At 40.7% G+C, this 22,951-nt stretch overlaps 1 protein-coding gene across 1 annotated transcript in view; it reads right to left on the bottom strand.

Annotated features, from left to right (window-relative positions):
• Positions 1-22,951, bottom strand: part of EXOC4 (exocyst complex component 4) — a gene marked incomplete in the record, with an annotated part of 4,032,161 nt that overhangs the window by 2,509,842 nt on the left and 1,499,368 nt on the right. Inside the window, 1 exon segment of the mRNA XM_044087318.1 lies at positions 4,258-4,299. Within this exon segment, the coding sequence (XP_043943253.1) occupies positions 4,258-4,299 (42 nt within the window).

Below are 22,951 nucleotides of genomic sequence, written 5' to 3'. Positions count from 1 at the left end.
ACCTCTGCTGAAAAGAACATCATTGTTGCTCTTCTGTTTTTCATATATGCACACACACACACACACACACACACACACATATATATATATATATATATATATATATATGTATACCTCTTTATGTACGTATGTGTGCATATGCATATATAAAGAGAGAGAGAGACTGCAATAGATCTCACTGTATCTTCTCTCATTCAATGTGTGTGCACACAAGAATGCATGTGTACATATACATATAGATAGAAATCTAACTTACATAAACAGTGCAAAGAAATTTATATTTATCTTACATATCTGAAAATGTATCTAAATACATTTCAACACTCTCACAAACACTCCTTTACTTATGCCATCTAAAAAATCACTTCCAAAATAATCGGTTGCCACAGGTACCATCATTGCCAATTTTTTTAAACAGATATTGTCTGTGATTCTTGTTCTAAATCTCTCTGAAATAGCCAATGGTCTTCAGTTTACGAGCAACAGATTTCTTAATTATTGTGCTTATGTTTTTTCCTCATTTAAAACACTGTCTTCTCTTTCAACCAAATTAAGTTTGCTGCAAAGTCACTGTTACAACATATTGCTTCTCAACCCAGACGCAGCTGGGGTTTGTGCACAGTACTTGCTGGCTAATACTCAGATGCCTTAGCTGTACAAAAAGAAATCGTATGTAAACAATCCAACAGCAAAGTGAGTCATCAGACCTCATTCCATTTATGCTGTTCTGACTAGGTCATAAGAAGCATAAAACATGAGTGTCCATAGCTAGTGGGGTTTACTCTATTGGCAGGTCTGATGAAGCAACAAGGAGGGTTGTGAAAGCGCATACCATTTTTATTATTTTTATATGAAGTAAAGATGCATGTTTTAACTGCTTTTATTGTTGTTTCCATTACTGAACAGTGTATGTTTAGCCGTGCATTGACTCAGTTTGTTGTTGGATTGTTTACATACAAGTTTTGGAGCAGACCATTTACTGCACTGGTTGTAGCAGTTGGTTTTGTGATTAATTAAAAATCATTAAATTAATTTTGTTATGCTACAACTCGGGGTGATACAAAAGTCTCTTTTTTCCTTGGGTGATATGAATAATTAACATTGATAAACTGTTATGTAAAGCTAAATGACAACAAAGCCATGCAATTTGAAGAATTTTAGCATGTGACAGCACAGAATGGCTTAAATATAACAAGAACAGAGAAAATACATACAGTGAAGTACAGCTGTATTCACAGATTTCAAAACAACTTATTTCTGGAACAAGGTGCTCTTCAAAAGTTGTAAACACAACACTGCTGGATATCTCAGGATTTCAAAAGAAATGACAACAAGTGATGAAAGCAAATAAAGGAATACGTTATTAAGCAGAACCAGCCTGAGGACAATGCGCAATTCTGAAAGCCATCTAAACATCATGGTACCTTTATAAAGACGTAAAAAATTGCTGAGAACTCTGAAAGTGCCACTTTGTAACAGTTCTCCCCAAAACATAGAACTGAAATGCTACCTTTTGTGGCAGCACCTCCCCTGCAAGTAAATATGCTAATGTTAAAGGAGGTGACATCACGTGCTGTGAGGAGGTGACCACCTCCTCTCTATGGGATGCACACAGTGCAGAGGTAACCACCTGGGTGTTACCAACAGCTCTAGCTGTTGGACCAGCTGGCTACTGAAAGGTGCCAAGTGGACAGAGGGCTGTGGTGCTAGCTGGCTGTGATCTGTGTGCATTGCACAATACCTCTCAGCCACTGAAGAATTCCCAACCTACTAAAAACCAAGCTCTCCTATTCCATGGCATATTTTCATCCAAGACATTTCTATGTCATATGGGCAAAAGAGTAAGGGTGTCCCAGACATCAGCCTCTAACATTCTGGACAGGTTCTTGGCTGTCGTGTTGTGAGGCTGAGAATTACATATAGTTCTCATGAACATCGTCTGGGCATCATGCAAACATGAAACCGTCCAGTTAGGTATCACACCTCCCACGTGTTTTCAGGGTCATCTGCATTATAATAAAGGCCCCTAGTAGGGGTGATCGCACCCATGTGACATCAGTCAGAGAGGATGGCATTCAATCAAATGTCATTGTGTTTATGTGTGTGTGTGTGATCAACAGATAGCAATATCCTTCAGATCATATATTTCTTCTCTGGCAGCATGCATGAGGCACATATCTAGTGAATATATCTGTTCATACACAGTTTTATTACCAAGAACAACCCAGAAGGCCATCTTATTGATGAGTTCATGTCTATGTACTCATATCAGCACCATGCAGTTGTAAACCATAAACGTACACTAAAACCAAGAAGCCGTTATGTTTCTCAGGAGATGGTGTGTAACTTCTGGAGCCATGGCTGGTGATTCCTATATACAGCCCTCAGTTACTAGCAGAGGACACTTACCACCCAATACACACACAAAGAATGTGGCTGAATACGATTTTGAGATTCTGATGTTCTGATTAAAGTGTCTGGACAGATCTAGGAGTGTCCTGCATTCTACACTTGAGAAAACATCCCAGGAGGTCACTGTGTATTCAGTCCCCAACCATAAATTCATCAAAGCATGGTGGTATTATGATCCAGGATGCAGGGGGTTGACCCTATGAAACTCAGATAAGTGAGAAGGGAACAACAATGGGATACATCACCTGAATGCAATGAAGACACAGAGGACGAAGAATAACAGTACTGAAGAGGACACTGCTCATGATAAGCCTACCTGCAAGCGATATCTCAGGGTTCAGTTCAAAGCTGTGTGCCAAGACAAGTAATCATGTATAACCTATACATACACAAAAAACAATGCTCACACTGCTAATGGTGTCTTGAGACTACCTACCCACAGCACAGGGATATGTGCATATGCTGAAAGCTTGCAATATCAGAAATCACACAGTTTCAACAACTACAATCTTACAATTTAGTTCAAACAGTCATCATCCTCACAAGCAACAAAAGGGACACAGGACATTATGCCACAGACACGTTATGAATCTTTGGGGCATCACAGTACATTTACATGTGCTACAGTGAACATTATGGAAGCCCAAGGTATGATAAAGATGTAGCACAGCAGCATTGCCAACCTAAACCTGGGTACACTTGAATGACTGCCATGTTCTCCATTGGATAAATTACTGGGCATATCGTGCTACATGTCACCAAGTATGCTGTGGATGAGTGCAAGGAGGCCCCAAGACAAATTGGTCAACTACGGTGGAGTGTGCAATGTAAGGAAAATAAGTCTGATTAACAGCACCACTTTAGTTAGGTCTTAAGTTAATGATGTCTTTCATATCCCTAGCCATGGCCCTGAATACCCAGACCATATGACCATATATGTACAAGTCCACGCCAAGCAAAGGCCTATCACACAGTATCCGTGGCAGTGATTTTAACTGACACTGTTGTAATATGATCATCTGTGTGATGCCAATTTCACGAGGTTGTCCATAATTCTCTAAAATATCCCAGTAACAGTGGTGTGCAGTCTCTCTGCCTTATCATGAGCATGTCAAGGATAAGATGTAATTTCTAAAGGTCTAGTTACTTCACACCAATGGGCATAGTACCCACTGATGCGGTCACTCACTGGGTAGCACTGGCACATGGGCTGGTCACAAAGCATACTTGCATATCTTGGCTATCTTGATTCTCATACTCATCAATGCCAACATTGCTGCCCACCCTGCCATTGGTCATGACCATGAACAAGATGGAGTCTATGCATTGCCAGTCTCTACAGTGGTGCATTATGATCACCTTCCATAAATTCCATATCATCAGAATCATTGCAGCTGGTATGTTCTACAGTGAATCCAGCTGCCTGCCACTGGAGGAAGGAACTCATGTGCCTATTGCTACCACATTCTGTGCGACTCTTGCCATACTTTGGGAAGTATCTACATTCTACTAGTCTGTATTGGTTCTGATAGAAACATGTCCACTCATTGTGAATTACCACTAGCAGATTCACTCTGCTGTTCTATGCTGCCACCAACTAGACCTACTGCCACTAAAGTAGACCCATTGTCTAGAAGCTGAAAGTTTGATAAAACATAATGACAGAGAATATATACTCAAGCATCAACCTGCACAGCTATTCATGAAGCATTTACCACATAAAAGATTATAAGACCTCTGCATCGCACCAGAATGCCCTGAAAACATGCAGGTTATGTGCAAAACATGTACTAGGTTATAATACTGGCAAATCTGATACATGATATGCACAACCATGCACCATACCTGGTCTGTCTTCAGAAGCAGGATCCACGTGAACATGGCCACCTGAAGAGGACAACATATTACACATCTGGTATATTTTTATAAAAGTACTACCAAAATGCACCATGCAACCCATACAAATGGTAATGGTTATTGCTACAGCATATAATTTTAGGCATGTGGGGCGAGGGCACCAATGTCAATACCACCCCTAAATATTCAACATTTTGATTCCTGACTCCCAACAGACGCTAGGAACTGTACTGTACCAATCAATGAAGCATGTGGTGGACCACCAGCAATAGCATTCCTAGCTGTCACAATATCCTTTACATAACTCTCTGCTGAATTTCACATATTTGTGATACAGCTTCAACAGGCTTGTACTGTGTATCCTCATATATGCTCTTTTGTCCCACAACCACGCATGGTGGCCTCTCCTCACTGTGACCCATAAGAGCCATTCTATGTTGCTGTAAAGCCTTCAGTAGAATCTCATTCTTTGAAGCAGTGAAACTGTCATGCTGCATTCACCAAGCAGCTATTAACATTGGATATGCAGAAAAGAAATAATGCTGAGGTTAGATATGCATTTAACAGCCCGCAGCTGACAATAGCAAATATGAAAAAAGAAATGCATGCAACCACAAGCAATGTGCAGACAGTCAAAGCATACGTAAACAGTAAGTAGTACAAACACAGGTGACTGCTAGCACACATTGTTGAGATATTTCAAAATGATACATTCCAACATACAGTACTATCTGCAATCATAATGGAGCACACATTTTCAGAACAGTGCTGCGGACAACACTTACATGAATGGTACCAGCATATGGAATATGTAAACGCTAATATGTACCAGACAGACCAACATTTCAATCATTTATATCACTATAAAATCTTTGTTTTGTGCAATTTTGCTATGCCCAGTTAATGGACGGAATTTCTGCTCTGCATACATCTGTGTGTCTAGGTATTGGCTTGCGTTACACAGGGACTTCATCTGCAATGAATGTTTTGTAAGAGTAGTAACTTGAGGCAAGATGATAGCATGATGTAGCAACCTACTTGGCCAACTCAGTTGACAGATGTATTACACTATCATCTGCAGCAATTTTTTTTGTCACAAGTTAAAAAGTACAGTTGTGTACACTTACCATAAATGTAGATGTTCGAGTGTATTCACTCTTGCAGTCATCACACTTGGGTTATCTGCCTGCAGGTAGCCCTCAGTCGGCCCAAATACCAGAGTCCTGGGATTTCTGCGTCGGATGCTGTCGCTTCTTCCATGACATCAAGGATATAAAACAGGCAGCCGATGCCATTACATCAGTTTTCTTGCCCCAGATGTCAGGAGCCCTCAAAATAGGAAGCTAGTATATGGTGTGTACCACCATCAGTAAAAAGTAAACACCCCCGCCATAAAAAATGGCCATGTAGAGGATAGGTAGAAAGGATAGAGAAAAATAGGGGGCTGGAGGGAGGGGAAACCAGGACCGCAACAGTGAATACACTCGAACATTTACATTTATGGTAACTGTACACAACTGTACTATGTTCTTCGTGTTTCACTGTTGCAGTCATCACACTTGGGTTGATTCCCCAAAGCTGAGGAAGGGTGGAGGCATTCAAGAGGAGTTAGGGCTGGCTAGCAGGCCTTGTAAGACTGCTGTAGCAAATCCAGCTTTGGAGTGGTAATGCTTGGTGAAGGTGTGTACAGAACTCCAGGTTGCAGCTTCCAGAATGTCCTTGGTAAGGACTCCCCTGAGAAATGCTGTAGAGGTGGAAGCAGCCCTAGTGGAATGTGCTCTGATGCCCCTGTGGGGTAGGTTTTTCATGATGCTTGTAGCAGAAATGGATGCAGTGTGCTATCCATTCGGAAATGGTTTGCCTTGAAATGGCCTTGCCCTCTGCCCCTGTACCAAAGCTGACTAGCAGTTGGTCAGATTTTCTGAAAGGTTTAGTCTTGTCAAGGTAGAACCTGTCCTATCTGTGCACGTCCAAGGAGTGCAGGATCCTCTCCCCTTCATTTTGGGGATTAGGGAAGAAGGTTGGCAAATGGGATGGCTTGGTTTAGAGCCACACTGGAGACCACCTTAGGTATAAAGGACGGGTTAGTCTGAGGGAAACCCTGTCAGCATTGGAAATAATGAAGGGTTCCACAGCCATTGGTGCCTGTAACTCAGGCACTCTTCTAGCTGAGGTTATGGCTAAAAGCAAGGCTGTTTTCCAAGAAAGGAATTTTAACTCTGCTGAAGCTGCAGGTTCAAAAGGGGGGAGCGTGAGCTTTCTCAGTACAAAGGTAAGGTCCCAGGCAGGGATGGGTGCCCACCTAGAGGACCTTAAGTTGTTAGCCCCTCTCAGAAATTGCTTGATGAGAGGGTGAGAGAATAGAGGTGGCTCAGTGTTGTAATGAGCCGAAATGGAAGAGGCATGAATCTTAGTGTAGGAGAAGGATAGGCCTCTGTGGAGAGCTAGGTAATCAAGGATTTGAGGTAAGGAAGGCACAGCTGTGTCCTTTCCTTGAGACAGACTCCAACAGCATTATCTTTTCCACTTCTCAGCATATGATTTTCTAGTACTAGGCCTTCTGGCCTCAAGAATGACGTCCAGCACCTGCTTGCTGATGGTTGCTGGCGGAGTATTCAGGGGATAAGCCAAGCTGCAATGTTTAGAGTTTGCAGCTGTGGATGCAAAATCTGTCCCTCCTGCTGAGACAGCAAGGAAGGTGTCTGATGAAGGTATCAGGGTGGTACTGTTGTCAAACTGCTTAAGAGTGGGTACCAGTTCTGGCGTGACCAATCTGGGGCAATAAGAATTGCACTTGGGCTGTCGTGTCTGATTTTGAGTAGTACTTTTGAGAGTAGGGGCAGAGGGGTAAATGCATAAACTGAGAGGTTTTCCCATTTGAGGGATAAGGAATCCACCTTCCAGGCCCTGCTGCGAGGGTTCCTGGTGCAGAATTTGCTGAACTGGTGGTTCTCAGTGGAGTAAAAGAGGTCCACCTCAGGTGTTCCCCATGGAAATGGTCTCTGGATCCGCAGTAGGATTCTTAGAGAGAAATTTGTGAGTATCAGGTACTCTGTAGTGCCTGTCAGGTTTTCAAGGGGCCGGTGGTAAAGTGTCTGGAGTAAGACTGGATTCCATGAAGACATCATCTACAACATCCAGGACAGGGGGTATAGTTAGGGGCCTGTGCTGAGGCAACTCTAAAAATTCTCTGAGTCTCTTTTTGGACTGAGGATAATCCTGGCATTCCCAACAGAAATGCCCTCAAAGTATGCAAGATTTCACCAAAAGAAAAATCCTCTGGAGGGGAAGCAGAGGGAATGGATTCCTCTGCATCTGAATCCTCAAAGGTAGATAAGGGTATGTCCTGGTAATCAGAAGGGTCAGTGTCATCGGACTCATGGTGTGTAGAATCAGAAAGAGACTCAATTCTTGGTCTCTTAGCAGGGGAAGGCTGGTCTCCCCTAATTAGGGCGATAAGGTCTTCAGCCATTCTAAGCATTTGTTGTCGAGACATGGGAGGTTGAGCATGCACTTTGGTTGTTTGTTTTCTAGGTGTAGTGCATACTCTGGGCCTGGGAAACTCGGTTGTTTTAGCTGAAAATGAAGTTGTCGGTTTAATGCGAATATCAGTAGGCCTGAATACACCCTCAGAAGCCAGTGCCTGCACAATGGCTCCAGACCCATCCAAGGTAGAGACATCTGCAGGTTCCAAAGTCGAAGAAGCATCTTGCAGCATACCGGACTCCGAAAGGGTCTCAGCAGAGGCCTGTGAATCTGTAGAAGCGGGCATCAGGAGCTGCAAAGGCACCTCACTGAGTACCGGCAGACTGGCAACTAGCTTAACGGAAGCATCGTTGGTAGTTTTTGACCTATGCAGTCTGTCTGTCTTTGAGCTTTTTCGGAAGATCGGTAGTAAGCCATTTCAGAATATGGAGAACAAAAGCAAAAGAATTTAGCTACAAAAATAGTCCGGCGACAAATGGTTCGGGCATTAAACAAGGCACAAAACTGACAGCGAGGGATGTCGTGGTCTGGGCCTAAACAGGTGATGCAGTAAGAATGAAAATCTCTGTGAGGTATTTGCTTTCCACAGGCAAGACAATTGTTAACTTTTTCTGAAATCCATTAGAGCAAGAAAAAGGAATCCCCAGCAGGGTACTTAGCTTTAGAAGACGTCAGGTTTGAAAAATTAAAATTTCAGATAGAGGCCGACCGGCAGGCAGATAACCCAAGTGTGATGACTGCAACAGTTAAACATGAAGAACATCTGTTCATGTTGTAGCTGATCTGTTGCTAAAACATGTCCTCAAGTCCATCCTCTCATCAACCTGTTTACTCTATGCAACTCACTCAAGCATTTATCTTTTCTGAGCATCTCGCCAGCTGGTCAAACCAAGGACAGTATGGTGGGGGAGGACAGTAAACCTGACAGCTAGCACTACTAGTCAGAGGCTTGTTTGATAAGTTACAAGAGGCCCTACCCCTATGTGCTACCATGGCCCACTAGGCCACTACAAATAATGAGACGTGGTTCCCAGGTATGCCTCCACCTACTAAGGCACACATAACCCATCCATTAACGTAAACTAATTGTTAATAGCTCCAGTCTCTACCCAAGTGTGATGAATGGCCTGCTTTGTCAGCACACCCTCCGTGTACCTCCCCATACATAAAGATGAGCAAATTAAGTCTCATTACTTCTCCCTTACTCCTGACATGTTCTTTAAGTCCCTGGGCCGCTAATGGATACCTAGGTTATACATGTGGATCATGGCCTAGGTTTTTTCCTTTTACATCGGTGGAGCTAGATATAATCTAATCTACAAATCTTTGCAATAAACCCACAACATGTATAATGCATGTGAATAAATTAATATTGCCTGATCTATATAATTCATGCTAGATGGCAATTCTTCACACAGTGAAGGTTTGAGATCTTCAGATTTTATTTTGTGACTGACAGCTCATGCATACAGTGTGTATTGCACTCTGCAACCTTTGACAAATGTGACAAATGCCAAGAACATGGTGAGTACACCACAAAGTAAGGATGTCTTGTGTGCACTTATATGGGGAGACCAGGATACCTTGATAATGGTGTGCGATTGTCTACCGGTTTGGTCTGTGAACAGAAGAGTGGGACAAGTGACCTCTTTTGGTAGACACAGATTCAACATATTAGGGTACACACGCACGTCACTACTGAACAGCCTGTGGTGCTGGAGAGAGCAGTTCATAAACAAGAAGCTATCAGGATTCAGTAAATGCAGTAATACTTAACAGTGTTTTACAGTTATATTTTATATCTGCCTATACACTATACGTTGGCTCTTTTCTGCAGTTCCAAGACTCCATAATTGTGAGTCCTGAAGTGACCAAAAAATTAATAGCAAAACTAAAGGAAAACAGAAAATGTGAAAAATGACTTTTTGCAGGGGGGGGGGTCCCCCTGTACCCCCACTACTTACTTGTATATACAACTCCATGACAGTCATACAGCAGACACAAGAGAATGCACCAAGACACTTTTACATCAGACTTGGCAGATGTAAATCTACATTTTCATACATTTGGTCCATCTATTCTGGGACTCACACTTACAAGTCTTCTAATTTATGGCTGCTACTTTTCATCCATCCATCTATAACCCCCTTTTTCCCATATGGTTGGGGTGTCACATCAACAGCGACACATTAAGAGCTCATGTTCGCTCTGATGGGTGGCTATCAACTTTTACTTTATATGGTCCAAATTCATAGGTAATACATATAGATCAGTCTAAGTGACATGTAAGGGTGTGAGTGTGTGTGTGTTGGGCATGTTACTTTATTGAGCTTTGGGTGTGTACTGGCGACTGCATACAGCAGATATGTACACAGGCCTTAGACCAGGCACAAGTCTAGAAATAGACACAAGTTTTACGACTATTAATATGCATAGGCAAAGTAGGTCATGCATCTGTATACTGGTTTCATTAGTTTACTTGAAAATACATTCCTGAGCATATATTTTTTGTTGTGGGATACTGTTGATTGCATTTCCAGTGGCGGGGTTCTTATAAATGTGAAACTCGAATTTGCAAGTCCTGAATCTTTGAAAAATAACTATAACCTAAACAAGAAAAAATGAATTCTGAATCTTGCTGTTCTGCCCTAACAGTTTTTTTTTTGCAGGGTGTCCCCTCCACCACCCCATCTCCACTACTTTCACATGCTAATTCTGAAGTATGGGGCAACACTCAAAAATACAGTAATTTCAGACAGTTTACATTCCCTCTGATTCGCACTAATTTTCACTTTTCCAAGGCTGCAATTATAGTTCTTGTCATCCACAATCCATCCATTCATTCACAGCCCATTTTTGCATAAGGGGTCGGGTGTCACTTCAACAGTGACGGTCATTCTAGACCCAATGTTCACACCGCCTAGTGGCTAGTCCTGCTAAAGTGTTCTCAGAATATTAACAGGAAATGCCTTCAACCATCTCTCAACCTCTTAGCCCATTAATGACAGACAAAACATAGCATTCTGAAGGATACATAGCATACACTGGGGAAGGTTTTTAAAACTGTTTACATTCAACAGGATGGGATAGCACAAAAAGTACAGTTGTGTACACTTACATAAATGTAGATGTTCGAGTGCATTCACTGTTGCAGTCATTACATTTGCGTTATCGGCTTGCAGTAGCCCTCAGTCGGCCTGATTAACAAAGTCTTGGGTCCTACGTCGGTTGCCGTCTCTTCTTCCATGACGTCAGGTATCAGGGGTATAAAACATGGAGCCGACGTCATTACGTCAGTTTTGTTTGTCCCAGATGGCAGGTTCCCCCCTAATGGGACGCAATTAAATCTATAAATATACAAGGTTATACCTCAAACAAAAAAGCAAATACACCAAAAAGCTTTTAAGCATTGAAAAGGAGAGAAGAGGTATAGCCAAAAAAAGTCAGCGGGTTGGAGGGAGGATAACCAGGACTGCAACAGTGAATACACTCGAACATCTACATTTATGGTAAGTGTACATAAAGGTACTATGTTCTTCGTGTTTTCACATTTGCAGTCATTACATTTGGGTAGATTCCCAAAGATAAGGATGGGAGGAGGAATTTACATAGCATTAGGACAGGCTATAAGGCCCTGCAAAACTGCAGTGGCAAAGCCAGCTCTGGATTTAGAGAAAACTGGCAAATGGTAATGCTTGGTGAAAGTATGTACAGAACTCCAGGTAGCAGCTTCTAGGATGTCCCTGGTAGTTACGCCTCTGGGAAAGGCTGTAGCGGTAGATGCAGCCCTGGTAGAGTGGGGTGTGATCCCCTGTGGGATAGGTTTTCCATGGTGCTTATAGCAAAAATTAATGCAATGGCCTATCCATTTGGAAAGGTTTTGATTTGAAATAGCCTTCCCCTCTGTCCCTGCAGCAATTGCCACCAGCAGTTGTTCAGATTTCCTTTGAGGTTTAGTCCTGTACAAGTAGAATCTAAGCTGTCTGAGCACATCTAAGGAGTGCAGTATCCATTCCCCTTTGTTCTGTGGATTGGGAAAGAAGGTTGGCAAATAAATGGACTGATTAAAGGCCACACTGGATACCACCTTTGGCATGAAAGAGGGATTGGTCTTGAGGGACACCCTGTCCGCATGAAAGATGATGAAAGGCACCACTGCCATAAGGGTTTGTAATTCAGATACCCTTCTTGCTAAAGTGATGGCTAAAAGGGAAGCAGTTTTCCAAGAAAGGAATTTTAAATCTGCAGTAGCAGCTGGCTTGAAAGGAGGAAGGGTGAGTTTCTCCAACACAAATTTAAGGTCCCAGGCTGCAGTTGGAGCTCTCCTGGGTGGTCTTAAAATTCTGGCCCCCCTGGGAACTGCTTGAGCAGTGGATGAGAGAAGAGGGGAGGCTCTGTGTTATAATGAGCTGAAATGGCTGAGTTGTGAATTTTTGAGGAAAAAGACAGGCCCTTGTGAAGCATCTCAGTTAAGTATTGTAAAATCTGAGGTAAATTGGGCACTGCTGTGCTCATCCCTTGAGAGTGGTTCCAGGCACAGAATCTTTTCCATTTTCAGCATAAGATTTTCTAGAACTAGGCCCCCTTGCCTCTAAAATGACATCCATCACTGGTTTACTGAGGGATGGTAAAGGAGAGCTTAAGTAATTAGGCAGGCTGCTAGGTTCAGTGTTTGAAGTTGAGGGTGCGGAATCTGGTTCTCCTGCTGAGACAGCAGGGAAGGAGTCTGAGGCAGGTGCCATGGGGCCAACAGTAACATACTGCACAGGAGTGGGTACCAGTGATGGCGTGGCCAGGCTGGTACAATCAAAATCATCCTTGGTTTGTCTTGTTTGATCTTTAGTAGTACTTTGGAGAGCAGAGGCAGAGGAGGAAAGGCATAAACTGATAGTTTTTTCCAGCTGAAGGACAGAGCATCCACCTTCTAAGCTTGTTTGTGGGGAGTCCTTGTGCAAGATTTTTCCAATCGATAGTTCTGGGGGGAGGCAAACAGGTCTATATCTGGGCTCCCCCATTTGCTTGTCAACATGTTGAAAATCCTTGGTTCCAGTTTCCACTCGTATGGGTCCATGAGGTTTATACTTAGTCCGTCTGCCAGTGTATTTAGTTTTCCTGGCAGGAATTGCGCTTGTAGATGCACTTGGTAGCTCAAGGATGTGTTCCACAATTCCATGGCTAGTCTGCAGAGATGGTAAGAATGTGTACCCCCATGCTTGTTTATGTACCACATAACAGTGGTGTTGTCTGTCTTTACCATTAATTGTCCTGGAAGAATGTGGTCTTTGAAGGCTGTCAGGGCATCCTGTACAGCTAACATTTCTTTATGATTGATGTGAAGGTGCATTTGAATTGGGTTCCATTTGCCCTGAATGCACTTCCCTGCCAGGTGCGCCCTCCAAGTATAGTCTGATGCATCTGTTGTTAGGATTTGGGCGGCAGGGGTTAGTGTGAATGGTAGTCCCTTGTTTTGGTGGCAGGCCTCTGCCCACCAAAGGGACTAGGCGTAGACAAGGAATGATAGGAATCATTGCTTCTAGATCCTGAGAATGTTGACACCATAGGCTTTTTAGATACCATTGTAGTTTCCTCATATGCAGTCTTGCATACGGAATTGGAAGAATGCAGGAGGCCATGAACCCCAAGGCTTGTAGTATTTGCCTTGCAGATAGCAGGGTTTTTGTGGCCACTTGTTTGAAGTATGTTGCCAAATGAATTTGTTTCTCTGGAGTGAGGTAAGCCATCTGGGAAGTTGTATTCAAGCTTGCTCCCAGGAATATAATTTGTTGACAGGGTACCAGGTGTGATTTCTTTTCGTTTATGGTGTACCCCAGACAAGTTAGCACCCTTTGTATAAAAGCCAGATGATTCAAAAGTATGTCCTGGTTTTCTGCCTGAATTAGACAATCATCCAGGTATTGGCATAGTTGAATATTTCTTTGCCTGCAAAATGCAATGACTGGAGCTAGGCACTTTGTGAATACCCTGGGCGCAGTAGATAAACTAAAGGGCAATGCAGAGAACTGATAGTGCATGTAGCCTGCTTTGAAGCGTAGGTATCTTCTGCAAGATTCCCTGATTGGGATGTGCAGGTATGTTTCCTTTAAATTTAGTGTCGCCAACCAGGCATCTTTGCTTAGCATAGGAAGCAAGTGGTGAAGAGTCAGCATCTTGAATTTTGGAATCATCAAAAAGGTGTTTAGAGTAGGCAGGTCCAGAATAGGACGTCATGAATTGTCTTTTCTGGGTACTGGGAAAAATCTCGAGTAGAAACCATGTCCCTTTTCTTCTTCTGGTACCAACTGAATAGCCCCTATGCTTAAGAGAGAGAGAGTACTTGCTTTTGGGCCTCTGCCCACTGATTTGGAGATAGAGTCGGCCAACCGCTTGGAGTTGGTAACATGTGGAAGTGAAATCTGTATCCTTGGGACACTATACTTATATAACCCATTGTCCTGGGTAATGAGTCCCCAGTTCTTTGCATGAAGTTCAACCTTTCCCCCCAAAGGGGCAGTCAGTTGCGAAGTGCTTGGAAGTTTTAAAAAGAAGTCATAGAGACAGATTACCATAGGGGGGAGTTTTATTACTCCCAGATTTGGAAGTGAAGGCCCCCCACTGCTTAGTCCTGTGCGTACCCTGGGACTGAAGCCTGGATGCTCTGCTGGAACTGGGTTTGGACTGAGAAAGTCTGGAAGAGGCAGGAAAGGACCAATTCTTAGAAAGCCAATGCCTACTAAATCTTGGAGGTTGTACTTGTAAAAAAAAAAACTTTAACAGTTTGCATAGATTTAGCTTTTTCCTCCATCTTTTTAAGAACTTCTTCTGCCCTGTTGCCAAACAGATGGTCCTGATTTAAGAGAGCATCCAGTAATTTCACTTTAACATGATTTGGCAAGGATTGCTCCTTAAGCCAAGCATGCCTTCTAAGTACAGACCCATTTACCGCAGCCCTGCAAGATGCCTCTAGTGAATCAAAACCACATTTCAATGTATGTTTACCAACATGTTCAGCAGAATGCATTAAATCCTGTAAATCCTTATTTTCAGCACAATCAGGAAACAACATAATTTTCAGTTTAAGCAATCCAATAATATGCGGATACTTTAACATATGAAACTGGCAATTCAAGGCCCTAATGGCTAAAGTTGCAGGAGTGTATACCTTCTTACCCCATCTACCCAGCGCCCCGGAGTCTCTATCAGAGGGGGTAGGATTTTTGGCAGTAGTAGCTTGAACGCCCTTGGGTCCCTGTGAAATGGTTTAAGGATCCGCAGTAGGATTTTTGAAAAGGAACTTGAGAGAGTCACGAACCCTGTAATATCGATCAGGTTTTCTGGAAGCAGGAGGTAGAGAGTCAGGGGCCATGCTAGATTATGAAAAGGCATCATCAACAATGTCCAGTACAGGAGGTATAGGTAAAGGCCTGTGCTGGGGCAGGAGTAAGAAATACCTAAGCCTCTTTTTAGAATAAGAGAAATCCTGACTTTCCCAACGAAAATACTCCCTAAGAGTATGCAAGGTTTCACCAAAAGAGAAATCCTCTGGGGGGAAGCAGAGGGAATAGAGTCCTCAGCATCAGAATCCTCATAGGTAGATAAGGGTAAATCCTGGTCATCAGAGGAAACAGAAATTTCAGAATCCTGGTCAGAAGTATCATAAGCAAACTCAGTCCTAGGTCTCTTAGAGGGGGAAGGTTGGCTGCCCCTGATTAAAGTAATAAGATCTTCAGCCATTCTTATCATTCTTTTTTTAGGCATAGAGGCCTGACCATATGGTCTGGGCGTCAGTTTTCTAGGTATGGTTCGAGTTTTAGGCCTTGAAGGAGAAGATGGCGTCGGCCTTAGTATGCAAGTCAGTAGGCCTGAATACGCCCTCAGAAGCCGGTGCCTGCACAGTGGCTCCGAACCCATCCAAGGTAGAGACATCCGCAGGTTCCACAGTTGAAGCATCTTGCGGCATACCGGACTTCGAATGGGTCTCAGTAGAGGCCTGCGAATCTGAAGTAGCGGGTGTTAGGGGCTCCGAAAGCACCTCACTGAGTACCGGCGAACTGGGCGGCCTGTCTCTGTCTTTATCTTTGCGTTTTTTCAGAATGTCGGTAGTCGAATGGTTTACTGAAGACATATCAGGATAATTGAACCAAGCAGCAAAATATTTAGATGCCCAAATATACCAACGATGGATAGTTTGTGGTTTAAATAAGGCACAAAACCGACAGCGAGGTACATCGTGGTCAGGGCCTAGGCAAGGAATACAGTACGAATGAAAATCTTTATGAGGTACTTGCTTTCCACAAGAAATGCAATTATTTACTTTTACTGACATTGGATTAGAGCAAGAAAAAGTTTCATCAACGGGGTACTTAGCTTTTAGTTGAAGACTTCGGTTCTGAAACTCAAAAATGAAAAATTCAGGCATCGGCCAACTGGCACTTGCGAACTGCTTCTGCTTTGGGCACTTCATGGGACGAAAGACTGATGTAATGACATCGGCTGCATGTTTTATACCCGTGACGACCTGACGTCACGGAAGAAGAGACAGCAACCGACGTAGGACCCAAGACTTTGTTAATCAGGCCGACTGAGGGCTACTGCAAGCAGATAACCCAAATGTGATGACTGCAACAATGAAACACGAAGAACATCAGGGATTTACATTAATGTGAGAAAGATGCAGGAAAGGACCACCATGAAATAGAACATAAACGAAGTTTATTCCAAGTACATAAAATAAGTGCTTTCACGTGCTGCCTAGGCATGCTTCTTCAGATTTCATCAAACTGCTAAAGTTCAAATAATATATATACCCCAACTAATCCAATTAAAACATTTAGCTAATTAATTGATTAATTACGCAAAATTAACCCATTATAATACATCATATATTCCTCTCTATATCAGTTCAGTGTAATACTACATTGATTCACTGTAGTAAAACCAGCAAAGTTGTTCTAAGAATAGATCAAATATCATATTTATACATCTGTTATCAACATGGTCTTTGAAAATATACAAAATATATGAAATATAAAGAATATAGAAAAATACAAAAAAAAATGTATATCTATAAAAACAATCAAGTATAATGAATATTAAAGAATAAGTGAAAACATGACTTTTACTTTCACTAATACTTCCTATTACATCATAAGTGCAGATGACCTATACTCTTCTCAAATAAATTAGTTATTATAATATCAATCTATTCAATATCAAAATATATGTAAAAATATATATAACTGTTAAGAATATATAACACATAAATAATTCATATAATATAAATTTCATGATAAATATTCATTCCATATATGACAATGATCTGTAGAAATCAATAACTTTTTGTTAACTAACTAGCTACCTACGAGCAGCAAGTATGGGTTTAATACTAACAAACTGGTAAAGACCAGGATCCATATGTGCTCGTAGTTTAAAAATCGAGCATAACTCTACTGACTCTCTAAATAATTCATTTTATCTCCACCCCTCTTGCTCTTAGTAGCCAACTGTAAAACCCTAAATTTAAAGCAATGATCCGTGCAGACTGCAATATGTTTAGCTAATGCATTCTGCTGATTCATCTTCCTGATGTCATACACATGATTATACATCCTGTCTTTTAGTTTCCTTGATGTCACTCCTACATAAAAGGATGTACATTTCATACAGGTCACTAAATAAATCAGATTCATATCTTCACAGGTTGCATAAAACCTGGGTATAAATGTGTAATCTAATACAGGATGGGCAAAATATTGCTCATCTGTAATATAATTACACATTCTACATTTATTACATGGAAAGGTACCTGACTGCATCCGTTTTCCAATTATCACATCCTGTTCTATATGAGTATGTTCTATGCATAATATCCTCTAAGTTCTTGCTATTTCTGTATCTAAACATAGGTAACTCTTCTATAATACTTAATATACTAGGGTCAACGGTAAGCACATGCCAATTCTTTTTGATGATATCAACTATTCTTTTATCATCATTAGTATATCTAGTTGTAAATGCAATCCTAGAACCATCAAAACCTTTTTAGGACCAGCAGAATTCATTCCTGTCCATGTTCCATCACTATTCGATGTACCTAAAATGGATCCCTTGATTGTGTTTACCATAGTACTATTATATCCTCTTTCTAAGAACAATTTCTCCATAGAGTCCAACTGTACATGCATGTCTAAATCATTCTTGCAAATTTTGTTAATTCTTATGCATTGACTTTTGGCAATATTAGAAAATACAAAACGAGGGTGCATACTACTGAAGTGCAACAATACATTCTTCCAACATGGCTTCCTATACAGGGAAGTGGATAAATGACCCTGTGGATCTTTAGTAATAGTTATATCTAAGAAACCAATCTTGGTATAAGATGATTCCAAAGTGAATCTTAAAAAATCTGTAGTTGTCTCCAAATATCCTATAAAGGCCTTTAGCATATCCATACTGCTTCCATAAAAAAGCAGTACATCATCCACAAATCGTCTGTATAGAAGCACATGTGGATAGAATGCCCTGTTGAATAAGAAGGTCTTCTCCCAGTAGTGCATTACAAAATTTGCATAAGAATTAGCACATGGGGTGCCCATAGCGACACCCCATTTTTGTGCATACAATGCATCATTAAACATAAAAACATTATTAGACAACACAGTATCTAATAAGGCACATATAAGTGTCTGTTGTTCATTACTAAATCCATCTGTTGTGTTTAGAATATCTCTAATAGCTTCGATCCCATAATCATTCGGGATCGAAGTAAATAGGTTCTTAACATCAAGAGTTACCAAAATACAGGAAGATGGTAGTTCCTGTACTGATGTACTGTTTAGTTCATCTAATAACTGATATGTGTCTTTTAAAATAGTAGGCACACTTTCTGTCAAGGGTCCTAATATAGTCTCTATATATACAGATATTTTCTGTCACCCATCCTTCTCCTGCCACTATAGGTCGCATTGGAAGGGGAAAGATATTTTTATGGACCTTAGGTAAGCCTTTAATGTAAGGCATTAATGGAAACTCAACTAGAAAATAATTGTACAATTCCTGGGTAATCTGTCTACACATTAACAAATCATATAAATCATCATATACCTTCCTAACTATTTTACTGAAGGTTTTATGATTAATCTTGTTGTAAGTATTCACATCTTTTAACATTTCTGTCATTGCTTCAACATAATTAGCTGTATCAAGCAACACTATACCCCCTCCTTTATCAGCGGGTTTCACAGTTATTTCAACATTTTTAGACATAGAATATAGAGACTGCTGCTCTTCCTTACTCAAATTAAAATATAAACATTTATGTGTTTGACATAAAAAGTAAGAATAAAAATCCTTCTTTTAATGAAACACTCCATATTAGCTGAAAGACTCGGAATAAATGTACTTTTACGTTTAAATCTATTCAATGGCTGTATGCCTATCCTACTTTCATCACTGAACATTAGTTTAAGTGAAATAGCACGTCCAAACAATCTCAAATCAGTTAAAAGCTCGCTAAGGCTGCTGCCTTGCGACGGAATAAAGGATAAACCTTTATTTAAAAGAGAAAGTCTGCAGGATTAAGTTCAAACCTGGAATAGTTGAAAACAAGTTGGTTTAATTCCTGGTTCGTCGTCTGGTTTCTGTGTTCCCTCCTGAAAACTTCCGTTTTCTGCGCCCCCGACTGCTGGATCTGGTTCTCGATACTTCCCGAAACTTCATGGGGAAAGGTAAAAAATGTTCCAGATTCCTACCTGGAATCTTGGCTCTAGCTCCCATGGTGTTCTCTTCATTATGATCCGTTAATGCCTGCTGGTTAGATGGGGGAGTGGCTGCGATAGAGGAGGTACTCAATTCAAAACCTCCGCTCAGTGACGTAATCGGTTCATCTATTTCATTCATAGTATTGTTACAGGGAATACTATTATTATTTAAAGAGACAGTATCAGTACCTGAAACTTCATGAGCTCTAGCATTGGAATGAACACATGTAGAGCTTGTATTTGAGGTCCCCGAATTATTTGATTGATTATTTCTGGGCCAAATGAACACATAACCAGAGGCAAAGTCTCTATAATCTCTTTGCAATTTACAATATTTGGTCTGTTGTAACTTATCACTGTACATTGTCACCTGAGCATACATATTGTCTATCTTTCTTTCAAAAATTTCCCCTCTGAAGCGTATCCATAGATCTTTATTCAAAGCCTCTACTTTTTGAGTTAGATCAGCTTCAATAGGTGAAAAATAGTCAATGAATAGCTTCATATAGCTATCACTTAAGTCTATATTAAGCTGTTGCCATTTTTTCAGAAGCTCCGGATGGCTGTCACCATAGGTCGGCATAGTATCCTCATACCCCGAGGGACAATGTGGAAGTGTAAACTTGCTTCCATATGCCTCCTCTGCCAAACAAGCCTTTGTAGCTTATATAAATCATTCTCAAGCTCTCTGATATAGTTATTAAATTAAGTTTTCGACAGTACCTGTTTTAGAAGGTGAAAAAGAATGGTGTAACTCAAGGTTTAGCAATGGATTATTCCGTTGGTCAAAAATAGTGCTCCATCTCTGATTCAAGTTCATGCCTTCAGGATTGTAGTCTAGTTCCACAGAAGATGTATCCATCATGTGAGGGCTGCGATAACCAAATGTAGAAATAGTGGTTATAAATAAAGGTTCCGCTGCCTTCCAAAGGTCCAACTCCAGAGACAAGAAACCAAATATGAGAAAGATGCAAGAAAGGACCACCATGAAATAGAACATAAATTAAATTTATTCCAAGTACATAAAATAAGCGCTTTCACGGGCTGCCAAGGCATGCTTCTTCAGATTTCATCAAACTGCTAAAGTTCAAATAATACATATACCCCAACTAATCCAATTAAAACATTTAGCTAATTAATTAATTGATTAATTAAGCAAAATTAACCCATTATAATACATCATATATTCCTCTCTATATCATTTCAGTGTAATACTACATTGAATTCACTGTAGTAAAACCAGCAAAGTTGTTCTAAGAATAGATCAAATATCATATTCATACATCTATTATCAACATGGTCTTTGAACATATACAAAATATATGAAATATAAAGAATATAGAAAAATACGAAAAAATATGTATATCTATAAAAACAATGAATAAATAATGAATATTAAAGAATAAGTGAAAACATGACTTTTACTTTCATTAATACTTCCTATTACATCATAAGTGCAGATGACCTATACTCTTCTCAAATAAATTAATTATAATATCAATCTATTCAATATCAAAATATATGTAAAAATATAAATAACTGTTAAGAACATATAAAACAAATAATTCATATAATATAAATTTCATGATAAATATTCATTCCATACATGACAATGATCTGTAAAAATCAATAACTTTTTGTTTTATTAACTAACTAGCTACCTACGAGCAGCAAATATGGGTTTAATACTAACAAACTGGTTAAGACCAGGATCCATATGTGCTCGTAGTTTAAAACTACGGAAGAAGAGACAGCAACCGACGTAGGACCCAAGACTTTGTTAATCAGGCCGACTGAGGGCTACTGCAAGCAGATAACCCAAATGTGATGACTGCAACAGTGAAACACGAAGAACATCAGGGATTTACATTAATGTACAACCTGCATAGACCATCATGTTTTGTAATGTAATCAATCAGTGATACTGTTTAGCAGTTACACACTTCAATGATTTGATTTAATTCTGCAATTCTTAGGAGGGGCACAGGAAACATAATATGCAATATCAGGGATCTGATGCATATGACAATGTTGTGCAATTCAATCAGTGCAGGGGTAGCATGCTCCTTTAACTACAGTCTCCGTAGACTGTAAACAACAATTGTATGTATGACAGCTCTAGGATCTGTGCTGATAATTTCAGATGTGGTTGTACAGCAGAGCAGTGAATTATCTATGGCAGCTTGTGAACAAACTTCTGTTCACCTGTCATGAATGGTAGGTAGGTTGGATAATGCTTTTCACATGGTTAGGTGATACATGTATGGTATGCTATGCAATGCAATGCACAGTGGTTGCAATCATGTACAGCATATACACCACTATATACCCACAGACATACGTCCACTAAGTGCAAATGGTTGAAGTAGCTATAGGAGAACAGTGTTGACATTTATATGCATGCCAATGTCTTCTGTACCTTTTTTTCTCACTGTCAGGAAATTGTAACTGGACCACCACTCACCGTACTTTTGCAGGCTATGGCATCTGCTGCATCACTGAGGTACATAAGTTTATTGATAAAAAGGTCAATTTTGTTTTGGGTCATCTGGGCGTTTTCAATCATAACTTACTTTAAGCATCCTGCCACAATTTTTGTGCAGGTATGGGTGTGTCTTTACATGACTGATACTGACTGACTGACAACCATGTTAAATTCAGCCTATTACTTATGAAAAATGCATGTGCGGTACTGTAATATCTAAGCCATAGAAAGATGAAAATATTACTTTCTGCTATTCATGCCCACTTCCAGCAAAAAGGCTGCAACCCCCTTGTCATAAAAACCAAAAAAAACCCACGTAAGAAATAAAAATGGGGGTCAAGGGGGCAACATACCCCTCAAGGATGCACTGTTGTGACTTTCAGTATTCTTTTATTGCTTTAACAAAAACTGTATATGGGAGAAAAATATGAATACACATAAGGCTGTGCTCATTGCTTGTACATATTCACAAAAATACCATGACTATAGGTTTGAATTAAAGAGGTGGCCATCCATGAGGAGAGGGTGTGGGCAGCTACTGCACATCCTGTGGGGTGTTTAAAGTAAGTTATACCAGCTTTCTTTTATGTTCATATGTATTTGATCTGTCTTACAGAAGTAAAACCCTGAGATCTGATAGCCCAGAAGGAGAACAGCACTGAGATTCAACGCAACAATAATCAGTGAGATCACCAGCACTAAGGGATGTTTTTCTACAGGGAAGGATTGTCTTGTAGGACCCAGGAGAGCAGAGTTAAGAGATGTCAGTTGCATACCATAGTGGGAGATGTTTTGTTGTCTGCTTTGTGTAGGGTTGGCTGTCCCCAGATTAGAACGGACATGAGCCTGGTCAAATATCATGCAGGTACTGGAAACGTGCTCTCAGTGTTTTTCATGGGTAAGGTATGTAGCTTTATGAGCTGGCATGTATGACTGTCAGCATTATAATTGT

The sequence above is a fragment of the Protopterus annectens genome, chromosome 11.part0 (genome assembly GCF_019279795.1).
Source record: "Protopterus annectens isolate FY-2018-M chromosome 11.part0, PAN1.0, whole genome shotgun sequence".
Taxonomy (NCBI): Eukaryota; Metazoa; Chordata; order Ceratodontiformes; family Protopteridae; genus Protopterus; species Protopterus annectens.
Note: the sequence above shows the minus strand (reverse complement) of the source record. Positions and strands in the feature narration are given on the sequence as shown.